Genomic DNA, 19,244 nt, shown 5'->3' on the forward strand with positions numbered 1-19,244 from the left:
CTTCAGTGAATTATAAGTGAAAGAATCTGTCTGTAAACAATTGTTGGACAAATTACTTGTGTCATGCACAAAGTAGATGTCCTAACCGACTTGCCAAAACTATAGTTTGTTAACAAGAAAGTTGTGGAGTGGTTGAAAAACGATTTTCAATAACTCCAACATAAGTGTATGTAAACTTCCGACTTCAACTGTATATGTCCGTTATGTTTATGGGGGGTCAATTAAGGAAGACATCCTTTTCTGCAAACCACTGGAAACCAGGACAACATGAGAGGATATTTTTTAWGTACTGGACAGCTTTGTGACATCAAATGGACTTTGGTGGTCAAGATGTGTTGGTGTCTGTACTGATGGCGCAAAAGCCATGACAGGGTGCCTCCCGGGTGGCGCAGTGGTCTAAGGCCACCAGAGAGGCCACCAGAGACTCTGGGTTCGAGCCCAGGCTCTGGTCGCAGCCGGCAGCGACCGGGAGGTCCATGGGGCGACTGTCAGAGTCGTGTGTATAGGTGGCAGGGAAGTCAGGCGCAGGAGAGTCAAACGGAGTGTAAATGGAGTCTTTTAATATATGTCCACTTAACATGCTCCAAACACGAAAATGTACATACATAAAATAAACATGGGTACGAGGACCCGTCGCGCACCTATACAGCAAGAAACAACACTGACATAAAACAAGGGGGTTAAATACACAAGAGGTAATGGATGGGATTGAAAACAGGTGTGTGGGAAGACAAGACAAAACCAATGGAAAAATGAAAAATGGATCGATGATGGCTAGAAGACCGGTGACGTCGACCGCCGAGCACCGCCCGAACAAGGAGAGGCAACGACTTCGGCAGAAGTCGAGACAGCGACGCACAATTGGCCTAGCGTCGTCCGGGTTAGGGAGGGTTTGGCCGGTAGGGATATCCTTGTCTCATCGCACACTAGRAACTCCTGTGGCGGGCCGGGCGCAGTGAACGCTGTCCAGGTCGCTAGGTGTATGGTGTTTCCTCCGACACATTGGTGCGGCTGGCTTCCGGGTTTTATGCGCGCTGTGCATGGAGCATAGCCAGATAACATAGGGTAGGTTAGGCCAACTCATTTTCTGTTCTTCTGAAACACATTTTCTTCATATCATAATGTTTCTTTAGCCCTGACTAAAATAAATAATGGATATTAAATTGCTGTTCCAAAGGCATGCGTCTGCGGCTTGTACGCATGGAGGCCTGGAGATGCTAAAGGTGTTTKWGTTAATTAACGGTCAATTACAATGAGACRGYCAGWRWTTTMCWTGACAATKACCGGCTGACAATTTCATGACTGCCACAGCAAAACCCATGACCTAAATAATCTGGCTTCTTCACCTGCAGGATCGTCTGAGACCCTGTCTCTTATACACATCTAGATGTGTATAAGAGACAGCTTGTGTATCACTCAGAGACAAAATTGAAACGGTTTTAGAAACTAGAGATTGTTTTCTTTCCAATGGTATTATTTATATGCATATAGTAAGAGCAATAATTGAATAAGAGGCAGTTTAATCTGTAGAGCAAATTATGCTAATGGGAAAATAGCACCCCCTGTATTCTCAAGAAGTTAATTAACGGTCAATTACAATGAGACCGGCAGACTTTTTCATGACAATAACCGGCTGACAATTTCATGACTGCCACAGCCCTACTCAAGACAAAATTAAAATACACTCAATCAATCAGAGTGGTACGAGTAAAGATAACTCCTGGCATCATATCAGAGGTYTGGACATTTTTCAGGTCCTGTACCTGAACAAGTGACATGTCGTTGCGCAAATGTTTTATTTTTCAGGAGTGAAGAACAGCCACTGAGACTGATACCAATGTGGGTCCCATCTGTCCTGCTGCTTGCCAAGATAGATCAACAGCTGGATCCCTATTGATACAGACACCACTGCATAGCCCACCCACTGCAACAAGACAACTAATTAGGTCACATTTGCACTTACTATCTATCAGCACGTGTATTCTCATAGGAGCCATATATTTATTCTGACAGTCGATACATGGCAGCAGCTTGAAAGCATATTGATGCTAGATTTATTCTTGACTAGAGGAGTCCAGATTCAGGTAAGAATAACAAGAGCCACTGAAACTGCACCATTCCCTTGTCAACAGACTGAAGAGGAGCCAAACAGGGCCTGTGTTTTCCGAACATAGTAGAAAATGAGATAAACAAAGACCTGGCCCGCTGCCCAATAACCAATAGTGCAGCAATAATGCAGCAAGGACCACAGTGCATTCTGATCACTGATAATACTAAAAACAATACTCATGATGCACATTGACATAGGACTAATGCTCTTGCAGGGGCTTAAACTCTCATCCTAGTGCTAACCATGCTCAACCCTGTCTAGCTTGAAAAAGGTTATTCACTGTTTTGCATATCTAATAAATTAACAACATTTTGTTGTCTTGCCGGTGACCTTCTGGCAGGGCTCTTCATTGTAAGCAGTGAAAGATGAATGTGTACTAATGAAAACAGGAACTAGTCCATGACTCATTCAGAGCGGTTGTTTCTTAGAAAAGCATGCTCCCCTCTCAGGCTGGGCTACAGCGGAGCTTCGTATTTGGGCTGTGCCACGTGGACTCTGGCTATCTGCCAAGGCCTTTCCACATGCCTCGCCAAGAGCTCTGCGCTGCGAGAGCTCTGGGGTCTGCCGTGCGGAAGCACCGGCTGAGTTCCTCTCAGTCAGACAGACGCTTTGCCCAGCCATGACCCATAATCCTTCTCCCCGCCTCGCAGACAGAGGTGTGAAATGCAGATGTAGCCWGTCAGCACCACCTGCACAGTGATGCCTGGACATAGAGGTCAATCCAACAGCAACAACCCCTTAACCCCACACTAATCAACCTACAAAGACATACACTGCAGCCCACACTGATCTCTCTCAGAGTCCCTCTAGTTACTAGAGACCTGACTGACATAGAAAAACATATACACTTAATATTTTTTTTTTTAAAGAGGACAATGTCGTTTCATATACTGAGTGAACAAGAATATAAACGCAACATGCAACAATTTCAACGATCTGACTGAGTTAAAGTTCATATAAGGAAATCAGTCAATTGAAATACATTCATTAGGCCCTAATCTATGGATTTCACATGACTGGACAAGAGCCCACCCACTTGGGAGTCAGGCCAAGCCAATCAGAATGAGTTTTTCCCCACAAAAGGGCTTTATTACAAAACAGAAATACTCCTCAGCACCCACTCAAATGATCCCGCAAGTGAAGAAGCCGGATGTGGAGGTCCTGGGCTGGCATGGTTACACGTGGTCTGCGGTTGTGAGACCGGATGGACATACTGCCAAATTCTCTAAAACGACATTGGAGGCGGCTTATGGTAGAGAAATGAACATTACATTCTCTGGCAAAAGCTCTGGTGGACATTACTGCAGTGAGCATGACAATTGCATGCTTCATAAAAATTTGAGACATCTGTGGTATTGTGTTGTGTGACAAAACTTCACATTTTAGAGTGGCCATTTATTGTCCCCAACACAAGGTGCATCTGTGTAATGATAATGCTGTTTAATCAGCTTCTTGATATGCTATACCTYTCAGGTGGATGGATTATCATGGCAAATTAGCTTTTTGTGCGTATGGAAAATTTCTGGGATCTTTTATTTCAGCTCATGAAACCAACACTTTACATGTTGCGTTTATATTTTTTGTTCAGTATATATTTACATCTTTCAAATGTCCTAGTTACAATATTAGCTTGTGTCGAAGTTGACCTTTTCCTTCCCTCACACAAGAGTTCAGCTTTTACAACAGCATGCTGGATCATCAGCAGATGACATTCTGATTGCTGGACATTCCTGAAGTATTAGAAGATGTACTCGTGGGTCATCTGGACTTTATAGTTCCTTCCTGGGGGAACTGAGGGTGGTCTGGAGCAATCATTGTTCCGTAGATCAAAACCTCATGGCTTATCTACTACCCAAAAAGAACATGGAATACAATATTGCACAAATATTATGTCTTATAACAGGCATGCAATACAATTAAACCATATGTAAAGCTTGGAGGAAATTATAGTGTGTAATCCTTTTGAAGTCTTGCATGGGTAAAATGTTCTAAACATTTCTCGGCAAAGGAGGACCTATACTAACGTCAGTTGTAATCTATTGCCTCTGTGTTTATGCTATTCTCTCACCAACACATCCCAACCCATCACTTCAGCTAAAGCATAGGGAGACATTGGAGACCACTAACCAACGACAACCCCCCTTTAGACCCTTCAACAATATGAAGTAGAGAACTTTAGCCAAAGAATGACGCACATGAATAAGTTGAGAAACTTATAAGGCACCTCGGAGGTTTGTGGTATATTGCCAATAGGGCTGTTCTTACACAGGACGCAACGAGTGTCTGGATACAGCCCTTTCCCGTCGTATATTGGCCATATACCACCAATCCCTGAGGTACCTTATTGCTATTATAAACTGTTTACCAACGTAATTATAGCAGTAAAAAWTTATATTTTGTCAGCCAATCAGCATTCAGGGCTTAAGAACAGCCCTTAGCAGTGGTATATTGGCCATATACCGCACCCAGTTAGGCCTCATTGCTTAATTATACAATGACGTTTATTAAAGGACACAGATTGCTGAACAGAGAGCAGTGTCAGTAGTTAATGTATAGCTGGCCAGGGCCATACATTCAGACAAGTAGTGACTGCAGGGGAATGTGATCATTTCCTGTCCTACTGCTGAACGAATGGCTATATCTATAATATTATTACAACTGTATCAGGCAAGGCAAGTAACTAGGGAATGGATTCCCATAAAGTATTGCCTGCTTTAGGCTATTAGAAGGCATATTTTAAATAGCTTACAGTGCCTTTGTTTCTTAAATCCATGTATCATTGTATCACTAGTATAGGCCCAGGCCTATATCAATCTTAACATCGGAATAAAAAAGAAAACAAAGTTAACCAAATAAATAAACACCAGTGTTCCTGTGGATAACACCAATGGGAAACTTGTTTATAAAGAGCCTATAAACCTGTTTGATGGTAATTACAGGCTAGGGAAGGGAAGGGTGTGGAGTACAGTCGCTTTACRCAGGCAAGAAACATTAAAGTGCCACCAGATGACATCTCACTGCTCCCAAGGCCAAGCTCTCTTTACCATCCTGTTTTATACTTTATCCTCAAATTAAGGTTGATACCAGACCATAGGTTGACCGCCTCATCTCTTGCCTTGGTCGTGCTAGTCTAAATGGCTTGGTGCTCAACTGTGTCAGATTGGTTTAACAATGTGCAATGTACTACAAGTTGGACTTTAAAACTAAAGCAGATGCCCAGAAACAGAACATACCTTTTGTATTGTTGCCTTTGGTAGTGTTTTTAATATATCAAGGAGGACATTATCTTCTAATATTAAGGCAAAGAATTCTACTCCCATCTTCCTATTGGCAAAGGATTAGAGGAACTGATATTGTTCTGTTGAAATCTCCACCGGCCCCATTTTGTCATATAATTTACTCTAGTCCTATTGAGGGCAAGGCACACAGTGGGTCTTGGGAAAGAAAAACAAACACAAGTGCTCAAAACGTGGAACAAAACACCTCCTCATACAATGTTCTAGGTCATTCTAGGACTAAGGAATATTGGTGATTGCTTGAGAGATGACACTATCTCCAAAGCCTCGGCGGGATTTGTTAGTCCTGTAGCGATGGCATAGCAAGACGGGCTAGTACACATTGCCAAAGCTGCTAATGAGTTTTAAGATATCAAATAAGCTGAGTTTGCAAAGTATAGGCCTAGTAAACACTCTGCTCATGTGGTGGTCAGCAGGGCGTTTTCTGTGTTGGTCTCTGACTCACCATTCAGTGCAGTGAAACCATAGGTTTCTTCAAAACCCACAAAGTGACCTCATAGCCTTATAGCAGAAATAGCCTGCCAGCACACAACAATAGCAATGCTGCAGTTACGAGGCAAACGTTAACAAGGCCTTGATATTCTTGGGGGAAAGATCAGGTGCAATCGCAACGGTCACTAAGGAAACTGTTCCATAGTCAAATCCCACTGCATCTGCTGCCATGGTGACCACCACTTTTGACCAGTACATTCTCTACCAGCCACCTCTTGCAGGAATATCATGTGCTATAAGGATATGTAAAAGCTGCACCACTCAACAGCTGATGCTCATAACTGAGTCCCCACCTCTAGATTTAACATGTGGGTGGTACACACATTCCCACACAAACACACTAAGGGGCGGGTGCATATACAGTAATGATAGACAGCCATGTCCACAGCTTCTTAGGACCACATCCTATTTGCAACAAGGTGAGGTTAACTATATGTTTATAACACAGGTATGAGATTGATATGAAACATGGCCACTTTCTAGAATAAAAAGCAAAAAATGGAAGGGGAAAGAGTTCAGGGCCTCTCTTATGTAAGCCCTCCACCTGAGACAGGAGACACCCCTGCCGTGAAAGGGCCATTTGACGGATGTTTCTTAGAGTCTGGTTCATGAGCCATTTAACAAAATYGATTTTCAGGAATCCATGCATCTTTCATTGAAATCAGTACAATATCCACCAAGGCCTGCATGCCAGTGTTTTACATTAGAGTGGAGGTATGTATAAAAGAGAACTTCAAAATCAAACGTCAGCCTCAAGTAACTCAACTTGGGCTAGGTGCACCACTAAACTAAAGGCTGCATGTCTGACTACAAACCAGGATGTAGATAAGACCACCCTAACTAAGATATGTGTGAGTGGTAGAAGAACAAAAAAAGGCATTTAAAATGTATTTTCTGCCTTGGTCTGAGACACCGGACTCCAAAATAGTAAAAAATATCATAATGATGAGATTAAGAATACAATTAAGGAGACACTATTCCACACCATCTGCATGTAGTATGTTGCAACTGTATGCCCAGATGCCTCTAAATGAAAGGGATAAGGTTGTGCCATGTGTGGGGCTGGCACTTCTCTATGTTGAGCAGCCCTGTCATTAAGCTCTGGGCATGATGGGGTGTAAACTCTTAAACAGTTGCCTCTTCCATGTCAAATGTAGAAGGTCATCGATCTGAAATGAGATTGTTCCAACAGCAATCTGTTCGTTGAAGGTTAACATGTGTTGTTCAAAAAGACACACTATGTTTCATTTTGTATAGTGTGAGCAAGGAAGAACTTTCCAATAAATAACTTTTCCCGATAACTTGGCGGTGTGTGTACAGCACGTAAGCAGGTTACTACAGTGCATCCAAACGGTTTCAATTAGGAGTCAGAATCGTGCAAGCTACTGCCGAGAAGAAAGGCAACCACAAAACAAAAGCATATAATTTTACGACCACCKTTGGATTTACCGCCACTGAGGCAGAATGAAGGGCTGGTGTATATAGTGATTTAGAGAGCTTGGGACTATAACATTCTATCTGCCAAAAGATGATTCTGAGATAATTGGCTTTAAAGTTCCGAACCCTCATTAGTTTGAATGGTGTCAGCAATTTTTATATTGTATTKTTTTGAACTTAACATTAATTGGGGTATTCAGAGTACTATATAGGTAGAGAACATTGAACAGAACATGTCAATAGCAAAAATTGGACAAAAATGCAGACAGAACCTTATAGTCCCAAGCTCTTGATTTATTGACACTGTAGTCCAGCTTTAATGRGCATGCCATAACTGTGACCATAGCTTCAAGTCCCTGCCCCCTCAGACATGGCAATCAAACTGCTAAAAACTATTTTATGGGCACAGCCGCTTGCAACATCACACCGCATATATTATTTTTACCTTTCGAAATCAAACTTTGCACGTCACATTTGGTAACTAATATTCTTTGAATGGTTGAAAAGATCTAGGCCTCTGGTGGGAGCATGATAAAAAGTCAAATCGGACAGGCAGAGATTCATCTACACCTCTCCAGCACAATAAATACTCAGGACATTACAAAATACAACGTGAACTTGACATTGAAAAGCTGGGATTCCATGGCCATTCTTTTTCCAAACTGTGATCCAATCAGTGACAGAATTAAATGATACCCTAGATGCTCAAAATTCTTATCCTAAAACACTTTATGACTTCAAAAACATCTTCCCCAGGAACACAGCCTCAACAGAAGACACTGATGAGGATGCCATCTGGCCTAGTGAATTTAGCAATAAGGTTCTGAGATAATTCTGAGTGAGCTCATGTCTGGGAGAAGTCACTAAAGTGAGGACAAAAGATAATCTGGTGCCAATACAATGAACTTAAATGTCCTCAAAAATTGTATTTACCGATGGGGTATCAATACTGATTATGACTATTGTTGTCTTTTATTGTGTTGATTCCTCTTCTGCAAAGACCCAGTAAACAAGGAGAGCCACATGAGTCATGCCTTGCTCCTCAACAAGCTCAGTCTCATCTACCTAACCTGAAGAAAAAGTACAGCTTCTGCTTTCCTAATGTAGAAGCTGAATAAATTAGCCTTATTATTCTGTCATTGAAATTCAAATCTAAGATAAATGATATATTCAGTGATGAAATGGTAAACAGTTTGAGAGTTGACTTTCAAGTAGCACATAGGGTTCTAATGAGCAGATAAATGACCATGCCACTCCAGAACAGTACGTTCAAACAGCACACAAGGTGTCACGCCCTGGCCTTAGTTATCTTTGTTTTCTTTATTATTTTAGTTAGGTCAGGGTGTGACATGGGGGATGTAGGTGTTTTTGTCATGTCTAGGGRTTTTTTATGTTTATGGGGCGTTGTCTAGTCTAGGTGTTTGTATGTCTATGGCTGCCTAGATTGGTTCTCAATTAGAGGCAGCTGTTTATCATTGTCTCTGATTGGGAAGCAWATTTAGGCAGCCATATTCATTGGGTAGGTCGTGGGTGATTGTCTATGTGTAAGTTGCCTGTGTATGCACTTGTCATTATATAGCTTCACGTTCGTTTGTTGTTTTTGTAAGTCTGTTTAAGTATTCTTTGTTTCGTTATAATAAATAGYAGAATGTATTTATATCACGCTGCGCCTTGGTCCTCCTCTCTTCATCCAAACGACGAACGTGACACAAGGAGATGTTGGAATCCTCATGTGAATCAATGGACACAATGTTCCTCTTCCATTGTGGTAGTTTTATGAAGGGAAATCGTTCCCATCATCCTTTGCCTCAAACCCAGATTTTTTTAGATTTGCATATACTTTGCTGTACTGCATTAGCATGGGTAAGAGCCAGATAGATTTGTGCATGCAACATATGAAAAGTGAATGAATATTTATTGGGCAATTCACAAGCTCAGTCTAGCAGAAACATAAAGTAGCCTACAATTTGCTGATGCTCAGACAAATGTTTTTTTTTTACACTTTACAAGGGGTAAACTATGCAATTCTGTTGCATTTAGCATGGGTGTTGAGGAAATATGACTCAACATGAGAGTACTAAAGTTAGGGTGCAAACTAACAACACAAAATCACAAATTTTCCCATTTTATGAAAGCGGGTCTGCCTGAGGTTCAATGAACAAAGCTTTTACAAGAGTCTGTAGTTGATGTCCCACTGTGTTGACCATGTTATGAGTCTTAATGACCTTGGCTCTTTGCAGGTAGAGATGGTGTTTTGAGTAGTTAATGGCACCTTTGTGAACCCAGACCTATTAGGAGGTAGACATTTGGGCTGTGCAGTACATACCTGGGCCTGGGGCAGACTGTGGTCAGGGTAGGGGCTTCGCACAGACAGGAAGTCTTCAACAGGAAGGAGAAGCTGCAGTCTGGAGTCAATGTGAATTAGCTGGTCTCGTTCTGTTGGTTCGGGGGTGTAACCCTCACCCGCTTGCACTGGAGCAGCCCACATGTCTCCCTAGGAAGAAGACAACATATAGACTGTAGTATATGACAAGCGGTCCCMCCCTCCAAGTAGCAAGGGCACAAAAATGTCCCCCAAATAACAGCAAAAGAAAAAAGGTTGAGCCCAAAAAACAGACTCTCAACAGAGAATTCTGTCAGAAATACTTGGCAAACCCTATATCTTCAAAACTGGACCGAAGCCATGTCCAAGTTAAATCTACCCTCCYGTTATTATTCAAATATAACATTGGACTATTTGACCTCCCATCCAAACTACTGTCACGAATGACACACTCTTTACGAAAGGTACTCTAAATACAACTCTTTCTTGCACCCGGAATTCGCTTTTGGAGAGAAGACAGAATACTGGTCACTGCCCCATGGGTCTTGCCAAGAACTCTCCAAAATGCCAAATATTTAACAATTGCCTCTGCCTCACAATGASTGACTGTCTCGTAAGGCTTACATTATATCATATGAAACAGCAGGTGGATGGTGAGCTCATTTTGGGCCCAGTAATGAGCTAAGACTTGTCCAGCAGCCCTACTGCTAAGCTCAGAGATCTCAGTAGCGGCTCCACAGAGAGAGCCAAACCCTTTTACGCTATGATCTCAGTGCATGAAGATGAGTGAACAGGAGAATATTTTATCAACAAACAGAGCCATAAAGCTTCCACTACCAACTAGCACAAACAAAAGACTTCAAAATGACCCATCTGAATAACATTATAACCCATTAGTTATATGCCCAGTTACAGTTGTTTTTTGTGTGTGATGACTTCGTGATAAAAAGATGTAGTAATATAGTCGACCAATCGAATGTGAATACAGTAGAATGATAGAATGTGAATGTAAAAAGAGGACAGTCTAATTGCTACGAGCACAAATTGACACATTAACAGACAAATCAGTCAGCTACTGGATGTGCAGCACAACAGGATTTATCTAGGAGGAGACATGATGAAACAGAGCTATCCAGGGTCCTGGACACACTATTCATTTATTTATACTGTTGAGGCATAGAGAAGTTGTTCTTCAATACCCTGTATCAAAAAGCCTATATACTGTATTACTGTACCTATGATATGTAAGATTAATTTAAGGAAAAACTACAGCCAAATCTGAGGAACATTGTGTCCTGTCCTACACTGAAAACACAGTGGGACCTGAGGTAGGCCTAAGCGATTCACTTTCTAAAGAGAGAAGTCTTCCTGTGTTTATGGAAAGGCAGCCTTTCAAAGAGCACTCAGTGTGATACCATGTTTATCACCCCAGGTTTCTAGTACAATATGCAGTTGAGGATTGTACTAGTAATGGAGGAAAGGCCATCATGAAAGTGTTTCAGGAGGAGAGACACAGACGCAGCGCTATGGCCTGTAACTGATTATGAGTCCTACTTGGCCCTGCCAAGTTCCCTGTCTGGGTGCACTTGCCCACATGGTCACTGTGGATTCCTGACTATCAACATGAAATATGTGCTCRCTATTCAACAGCCATTCATAACAGCACTCCACGCAATAACAGGAAGTCTAATTCTAACCAATAAAAGACCCCAGCATCTACATGTATGCTCCTCTCGGTTAGATATCCGCCACGTAATTACAGCAGTATTGTTCTAAAAAGTAAAGGAAACCATCATAAATACAGCAGCCAGACTTCAAAACGTTGGCAAGATGTTCCAGGGATGCATGGCAGTCCGGGTCAGACTAAATGGTACAGTATGTGAGAGAAGTGCAAGTCTAGGTCCTCTCATCAGACGGGCAACGGGCAAGGTTCATCATAACTGACCTGAAAATGCAGGCTTCGCAGCCACAGCTGCCAGCTAAGCCATTAGGGGAAAATTGCACCTGAAAATCAACCATTTGAAGTTTATAGGGTGTGGGTCAGTGGGTGGCTGCAGAACAGAAAACTGWCTGCTCCAGGTGGCAAACACTCTCACAAATGATATTAAACATAGGAATACAGGGGGCTATTCAAATGCACCTGGCACTGCATAAGTACAGATTTTCTGCACATACGAATAAACCATAATACTGAATAAGATTGCTGTCTGATATTCAGAAGATGTGGCAATCCCTGTGACCTTTGCATGGCACATGACATCTGGTAAATAACGACTATGGGGAGTCAAAATCAGCTACCGTTGCTGCCAAGTAGTCATTGTTTCAAAACATGCATATGGGCAATTTCATAGTAACAGAGTGATGCAGAGACTCAGATATTTTACTTTGGCTTGTTTAACTTTGCAACCATTGTGTTTAGTTTGACATACATTTTAAAGTGAAAAATCTGAGTCTCAGCATCACTCTGTTACRGTGGATTTGCCCAAATCTAAACTACACTACCGTTCAAAAGTTTGGGGTCACTTAGAAATGTCCTTGTTTTTGAAAAAAAAGCAAATTTTTTGGCCATTAAAATAACATCAAATTGATCAGAAATACAGTGTAGACATTGTTAATGTTGTAAATGACTATTGTAGCTGGAAATGGAAGATTTTTTATGGAATATCTACATAGGCGTACAGTGGCCCATTATCAGCAACCATCACTCCTGTGTTCCAATGGCACAGTGTGTTAGCTAATCCCAGTTTATCACTTTAAAAGGCTAATTGATCATTAGAAAACAATTTTACAATTATGTTAGCACAGCTGAAAACTGTTGTCCTGATTAAACAAGCAATAAAACGGGCCTTCTTTAGACTAGTTGAGTATCTGGAGCATCAACATTTGTAGGTTCGATTACAGGCTCAAAATGGCCAGAAACAAAGGACTTTCTTCTGAAACTCGTCAGTCTATTCTTGTTCTGAGAAATGAAGGCTATTCGATGCGAGAAATTGCCAAGAAACTGAAGATCTCYTACAATGCTGTGTACTACTCCATTCACAGAACAGRGCAAACTGGCWCTAACCAGAATAGAAAGAGGAGTGGGAGGCCCCGGTGCACAACTGAGCAAGAGGACAAGTACATTTGAGTGTCTAGTTTGAGAAACAGAAGCCTCACAAYTCCTCAACTGGCAGCTACCCTAAACATAGTACCCACAAAACAACAGTCTCAACGTCAACAGTGAAGAGGCGACTCCGGGATGCTGGCCTTCTAGGCAGAGTTCCTCTGTCCAGTGTCTGTGTTKTTTTGCCCATCTTAATCTTTTKTTTTTATTGYCCAGTCTGAGATATTGCTTTTTCTTTGCAACTCTGCCTASAAGGCCAGCATCCCYGAGACACCTCTTCACTGTTGATGTTGAGAGGTGTTMTACGGGTACTATTTCATGAAGCTGCCAGTGATCAACTTGGATTAGCGAACACAACATGCCATTGGAACACAGGAGTGATGGTTGCTGATAATGGGCCTCTGTACGCCTATGTAGATATTCCATAAAATATTCCAGCTACAATTGTCATTTACAACATTAACAATGTCTACACTGTATTTCTGATCAAATTTTCGTTATTTTAATTGACTTTTTTTTGTTGCTTTTCTTTCAAAAACAAGGACATTTCTAAGTGACCCCAAACTTTTGAACTGTAGTGTATATTACAACATATGCTGTAATTGTAAAGTAGGTCAGCGTTTAGGCCAGTTTAGTTAGGCCACTTCGATTTGATTAGCAAATGACTTCAAAACGGTAGATCARTTAAACAGTTTCTCTGTGTACTCATGAGTAATGGCCATAGCAACAACCATAACAGCTATGTGAGTAACACAGTGCTTGAAAGACGTTGCTCAATACATTACAAACTATTCACACCATGATAACTGGCTACTACTACCCTAAACATAATAAGTGAAATGTTTGTGTGTAGACCAAGTGCTGTGCGAGAGAGACAAATGGTGCAGTCTAGATGAACTCTGTTTGCCACATTTAGACACTTGAAAACATGAGTCCTCCTACACCACATGCTCACCATCAGGGCTGTATTTTGGCCTACCTCACAGCCTGCCTTCCCAGCATTGTCCCCTTCCTCCATGTCTCTGAGGAGCTCCTCGAGACGATACTTCTCCTCCTGTGTCATCTGCACTGGGCCTCCAACACCACTCGCCAACTGTCATGTTTGACAAAGTAGTGACAACAATCATTCATCAGATCAGATTGTAGTTACTTTCAAATCAGGCCCCTGAGTCTTTGAGTTGAAGAACTATATATATTTCCCATTGGGYAAAAAATAACATGAGTAATGTGAGACTCCAAAGTCATGTGAGAGTCTGACACTGCACTTTGCCCAACATGAACTTTGACATACCTCAATATTTTTCTTCACAAAGTCTTGTTTATTTTTGCCCCTGGGAACCCCACTCTGGCTGCCTTCTGACTCGTCTGCCCTCTCTTCGTGACCCACTTCAGCCAAGTCTGCTGCTGTGGTGTTGAGGTCCTTTTCACCTGTGTGGGAGTCAGTGGCGGTTGGTACAGTTTTAGGTGAAGGAGGATTTTWTTTTTWWTTTTTRATGAGCATGGCCTTATTTCTATTACAYCATATTGGATGACTGTCATTCATATTCCATTCACCCAGTGCAATGTAACATTGATAGGCTKCTACATGAATGATACTCAAATTTTCCATATACCCATCATGAGGTTGCTACAACCTAGCCTATGAATGAAAGTTTACAATGTAGATGCACACAGGTCGAGAGAACATTTTGCCTGCATCTAGCTGATCTAGGGTGGACAAATTCAAATATGTTTATCCCCGTTTCGTTCCATTTGCATTCTGTTTTAGATTTTTTTTTTTACAGAATCAGCGGAATGAATAGACCCCTGACCACACGTAAACACAGTTCACTTTCATATCAGCCAGGTTGTATTCCTTCTCGCATCTATGCGCTCTCCTCCTCTCACCTTTTCCCTTCGCTTGCGGACTTCAATACACAACACATCAGCTGTATATGACCAGGCAAAAAAAACATTCCAAACCAAACCAAATAACAGCTACAAAGAGCCTACATTGTTGTCACCATATTAGCTAAAGTAACTTCATAGTCAATATAACTAATGCGTTAGTAAACCAGCTACAATCATGTAGTACAGTGTACAGTCAGTAAGCAGTTCTGCAGTTTCACAGTCAGTCCCCGGTGGCAATAAATTAGTAAAACCAAAAGCTTTCCTTGACTTGGAAGAGTTCCAGTGTTGTGTTGGATAGTTATAGCCAGCTAGCTAACATAGCATCCCTTGGTTTCAGCCGGGTGTTTGAGTAGGKTAAACTAGTTAGCTGCATTTGCTAGCTAAGTAAGTGAAAAAAAGAAAGAAATATATCTATGCCCCCTTTCTTTTGCTCCCMCTCGCTTCTCCTTCATTTTTTAAAGAAATTAATTTGTTTAAAACTGTTCAACTATTGTCTTTCTCTCTCTTTCAGTCAACTACGACCACATTTTATACACTGCAGTGCTTGCTAGCCGTAGCTTARGCTTTCAATACTAGATTCCTTCTCTGATCCTTTGATTGGGTGGACATGTCAGTTCATGCTGCAAGAGCTCTGATAGGTTGGAGGCCGTCCTCAGGATGTTGTCATAATTACTGTATAAGTCTATGGAAGGGGGTGAGAACCATGAGCCTACTAGGTTTTGTATTGAAGTCAATGTACCCAGAGGAGGACGGAAGTACACCATGGTGCTACCCTACATAGTGCTATTGAAGCTACTGTTGAACTTCATTGCAAAACAGTGTGCTTCAATCAATTATTTGGTGGTTTATAGTTTATATWAATTATTTGTGGTTATACAGTGCATTCGGAAAGTATTCAGACCCCTTCACTTTTTCCACATTGTTACATTACAGCCTAATTCTCAAACGGATTAAATAAATAAATAAAAAGTCCTCATCAATATACACACAATACCCCATAATGAGAAAGCAAAAACTGTTTTTAATATAAAAAATAAATAAAAACGTATTTACATAAGTATTCAGACCCTTTGCTATGAGACTCGAAAATTGAGCTCAGGTGCATCCTGTTTKAATTGATCATCCTTGAGATGTTTCTACAACTTGATTGGAGTCCACCTGGGGAAAATTCAATTGATTGGACAGGATTTGSAAAGGCACACACCTGTGTATATATAAGGTCCCACAGTTGACWGTGCATGTCAGAGCAAAAACCAAGCCATGAGGTTGAAGGAATTGTCCGTACAGCTCCGAGACCTGATTGTGTCGAGGCACAGATCTGGGGAAGAGTACCAAAACATTTGTGCAGCATTGAATGTCCCCAATAACACAGTGGCCTCCATCATTCTTAAATGGAAGAAGTTTGGAACCACCAAAAATCTTTCTAGAGCTGGCTGCCTGGCCAAACTGAGAAATCAGGGGAGAAGGGCCTTGGTCAGGGAGGTGAGCAAGAACCCGATGGTCARGCTGACAGAGCTCCAGAGTTCCTCTGTGGAGATGGGAGAACCTTCCAGAAGGACAACTATCTCTGCAGCATTCCACCAATCAGGCCTTTATGGTAGAGGGGCCAGACCGAAGCCACTCCTCAGTAAAAGGCACATGACAGCCCGCTTGGAGTTTGCCAAAAGGCCCCTAAAGYACTCTGACCATGAGAAACAAGATTCTCTGGTCTGATGAAACCAAGATTGAACTCTTTGGCCTGGATGCCAAGCGTCACGTCTGGAGGAAATTTGGCACCATTCCTACGGTGAAGCATGGTGGTGGCAGCATCATGCTGTGGGGATGTTTTTCAGTGGCAGGGACTGGGAGACTAGTCAGGATTGAGGGAAAGATGAACGGAATAAAGTACAGAGAGATCCTTGTTGAAAACCTGCTCCAGAGCGCTCAGGACCTCAGACTGGGACAAATGTTCACCTTCCAACAGGAKAACGACACTAAGCGCACAGCCAAGACAACGCAGGAGTGGCTTCGGGACAAGTCTCTGAATGTCCTTGAGTGGCCCAGCCAGCGCCCTTGAACCCAATCAAGCATCTCTGGAGAGATCTGAAAATAGCTGTGCAGTGACGCTCCCCAMCCAACCTGACAGAGCTTGAGAGGATCTGCAGAGAATAATGGGAGAAAATCCCCAAATACAGGTGTGCCAAGCTTGTAGCTTCATACCCAAGAAGACTTGAGGCTGTAATCGCTGCCAAAGGTGCTTCAACAAAGTAGTGAGTAAAGGGTCTGAATACTTATGTAAATGTGATATTTCAGTTTATTTTTAATACATTTGCAAACATTTCTAAAAACCTGTTTTTGCTTTGTCATTATGGGGTATTTTGTGTAGATTTACAAGGAGAAATAAACAATCAATTTTAGAATAAGGCTGTAACGTAACAAAATGTGGGAAAAGTCAAGGGGTCTGAATACATTGCGAATGCACTGTATTTCGTATAGTTCATCTAAAAAGGAGTACTTTTTCAAAATGTTTCACTATTTTTATTTTTATTAAATTTACTGAGGATGGTCCTCCCCTTCCTCCTCTGAGGATCCTCCACTGCTGGGAGCTGTTCATGCATTTTTGGATTCCAGCAGGTAAACGTGTAAACTTYGGAGTTTAAGAACCTGCTGGCTCTGTCTAATATCATCCTGAGACGTTCTGGAGAGACATTGTCAACAATCTAAGGAAGTATTCCAAATGACCTTGTATCAATTAAACTTCATGCATGTTATGTTTCTGGACCACTGAAATACATGCAATTGAAAAGGGCCCACTCCACAATGTTCATGGCTCTCAAACTATGACTGAGTGACATGTCATCCAGCAAACAGCAAATTCAAAAGATGGGAAAAGTTGTTCATGGATAGTTTGGAGGGAAAGATGTAGTCTATGTGGTGTTTTCAGGAATGAAAGCACCAAGAAAACTGAATACACAGTGAAACTACAAAATAGTTACATTGTTTCCTAGGGTTATACTGCCATCTAGCGTAYAATAATAAAACTACATTGCAATATAGTCCTAACGTTGTTACAGGACTAGTTACAGTGTACATTGGCCTACATACACATATATGAGCAACTTAATGATGTAAAGTGTATAATTGTGTTCCAGCATATTTAAACAAACTCACTTTCCTCCACTTGTCTGTTGTGTCTTTCATACTCTTTGTCAGGCACTTGAGTCCCAAACACAGGAGCAAAGTCCAATTCTTCACTGGATCCGTGAGCTAGGGTGAATGAAAACMGATTATTACACATAGCCTGTATATTAATAGCAAATTACCATATTCAAATTCTGAGACTGAATCTAAATAACGTTATCAATTTGCTGTGACATATCCCATACAAAAAAAAAGCTGATCGAAAATGGTGATAAAAAATTTAAAAAACGTGATTTATACTGTATATCTTGGAATAGTAATTTGGCATATGTGTACATTGTCCTCAAAGCTCCAGTTAATGTGCATTGTAAACAGTATCCACACTGATCTGCGTTCTGGAATTACTGTTTAATATTTCACTTACCACTGGAAGGAGCCAGTGCCAAAAACATCCTTGTATTTTCTGCTTCATCTGCCCATTCTGAAGATCTGTTGGGCTTTATCTGCTGCACAGAAATAGGTAGGGAATACCCTTTAACATATAGGCATTCTTAAAATGTAATTTAATGTGTGTATTCTGCGTATCCCTGTGCTTACCAATAGTTCCTGCCATAGTTTCTGATGGAGCTCCTTTCCTTTTCTCTTGACCTCTTTTTCATTTGAGATCCTTGAAGCCAAGATTTTGTCAAGTATTTTCATTTTCTTGATGGCCTTCTGGAGTTCTGGATCTTCGTTCTCCTCATCAGATACATCTCCAATGGAGTGATCTGGAAATTCATTCAAAGAAATGCATGCATACAAATATGTTCATCCGTTTTCTTTTCAGTATTCTACTTCCTAAAATGTCATAGTGATATGTACTTATGCCTACCTTTCTCAGGAAGACWTTCATCTGGAGACTTGAGGTTTTCATGTGAGTTGCTGTGATCCTAGGAAAGTAATTGTAACATCTATTCAAACCACAGGTTCTAGGCCCATTGATGGGGAAAGTCAAGAGGCAGTCATGTTTACAGTTAAAAACAGTATAYTTATTTTAACATTCCATCTTAAGGGCTTTCCAGACAAGAAGCGGAGTCAAAGTTTCCCATGAATTTCGCTTTTGCGCTTTCAACATTGCAGCCGGCTTTAAAGGCGAGTCGAAACTGACGAATCTACAAATCACCTTGCATCATAAATAACTACTCAATATTATTTAAATCTTTCTTGGGCACACCTTGGTGACGCAAKTGACGACTTTTCAAATCAGAAAAGTCTACCGATTATGGATATACTGTACCTTCGGAGGTGGGAAAAGTGTTGCCAAACAGGCACGGATCAAGAAAAAACCAGCAAGGTGGGTATATGTTACAATAAGAAACCTTAGAGGCAGATATATATACAGTACCAGTCAAAAGTTTGGACACACCTACTCATTCAAGGGTGTTTCTTTATTTTTACTATATTTCTACATTGTAGAATAATYGTGAAGGCATC

General features: G+C 41.3%; 1 protein-coding gene across 2 annotated transcripts in view; it reads right to left on the minus strand.

Moving 5' to 3' along the window:
• Positions 1-19,244, minus strand: part of fsip1 (fibrous sheath interacting protein 1) — a 44,120-nt gene that overhangs the window by 22,402 nt on the left and 2,474 nt on the right. Inside the window, exons 3-9 of one of the 2 annotated variants that reach the window (XM_024146359.2) lie at positions 18,643-18,700; positions 18,369-18,538; positions 18,196-18,274; positions 17,802-17,897; positions 14,053-14,189; positions 13,741-13,854; positions 9,662-9,829 (exon numbers count right to left, since the gene is read on the minus strand). In XM_024146359.2, coding sequence (XP_024002127.1) covers positions 9,662-9,829; positions 13,741-13,854; positions 14,053-14,189; positions 17,802-17,897; positions 18,196-18,274; positions 18,369-18,538; positions 18,643-18,700 — 822 coding nt within the window. Of the gene's footprint in view, positions 1-9,661; positions 9,830-13,740; positions 13,855-14,052; positions 14,190-17,801; positions 17,898-18,195; positions 18,278-18,368; positions 18,539-18,642; positions 18,701-19,244 lie in introns of both variants that reach the window. The other variant, XM_024146358.2, reaches the window with a different exon arrangement.

This window comes from Salvelinus sp. IW2-2015, unplaced genomic scaffold (assembly GCF_002910315.2).
Source record: "Salvelinus sp. IW2-2015 unplaced genomic scaffold, ASM291031v2 Un_scaffold16374, whole genome shotgun sequence".
Lineage (NCBI taxonomy): Eukaryota > Metazoa > Chordata > Actinopteri > Salmoniformes > Salmonidae > Salvelinus > Salvelinus sp. IW2-2015.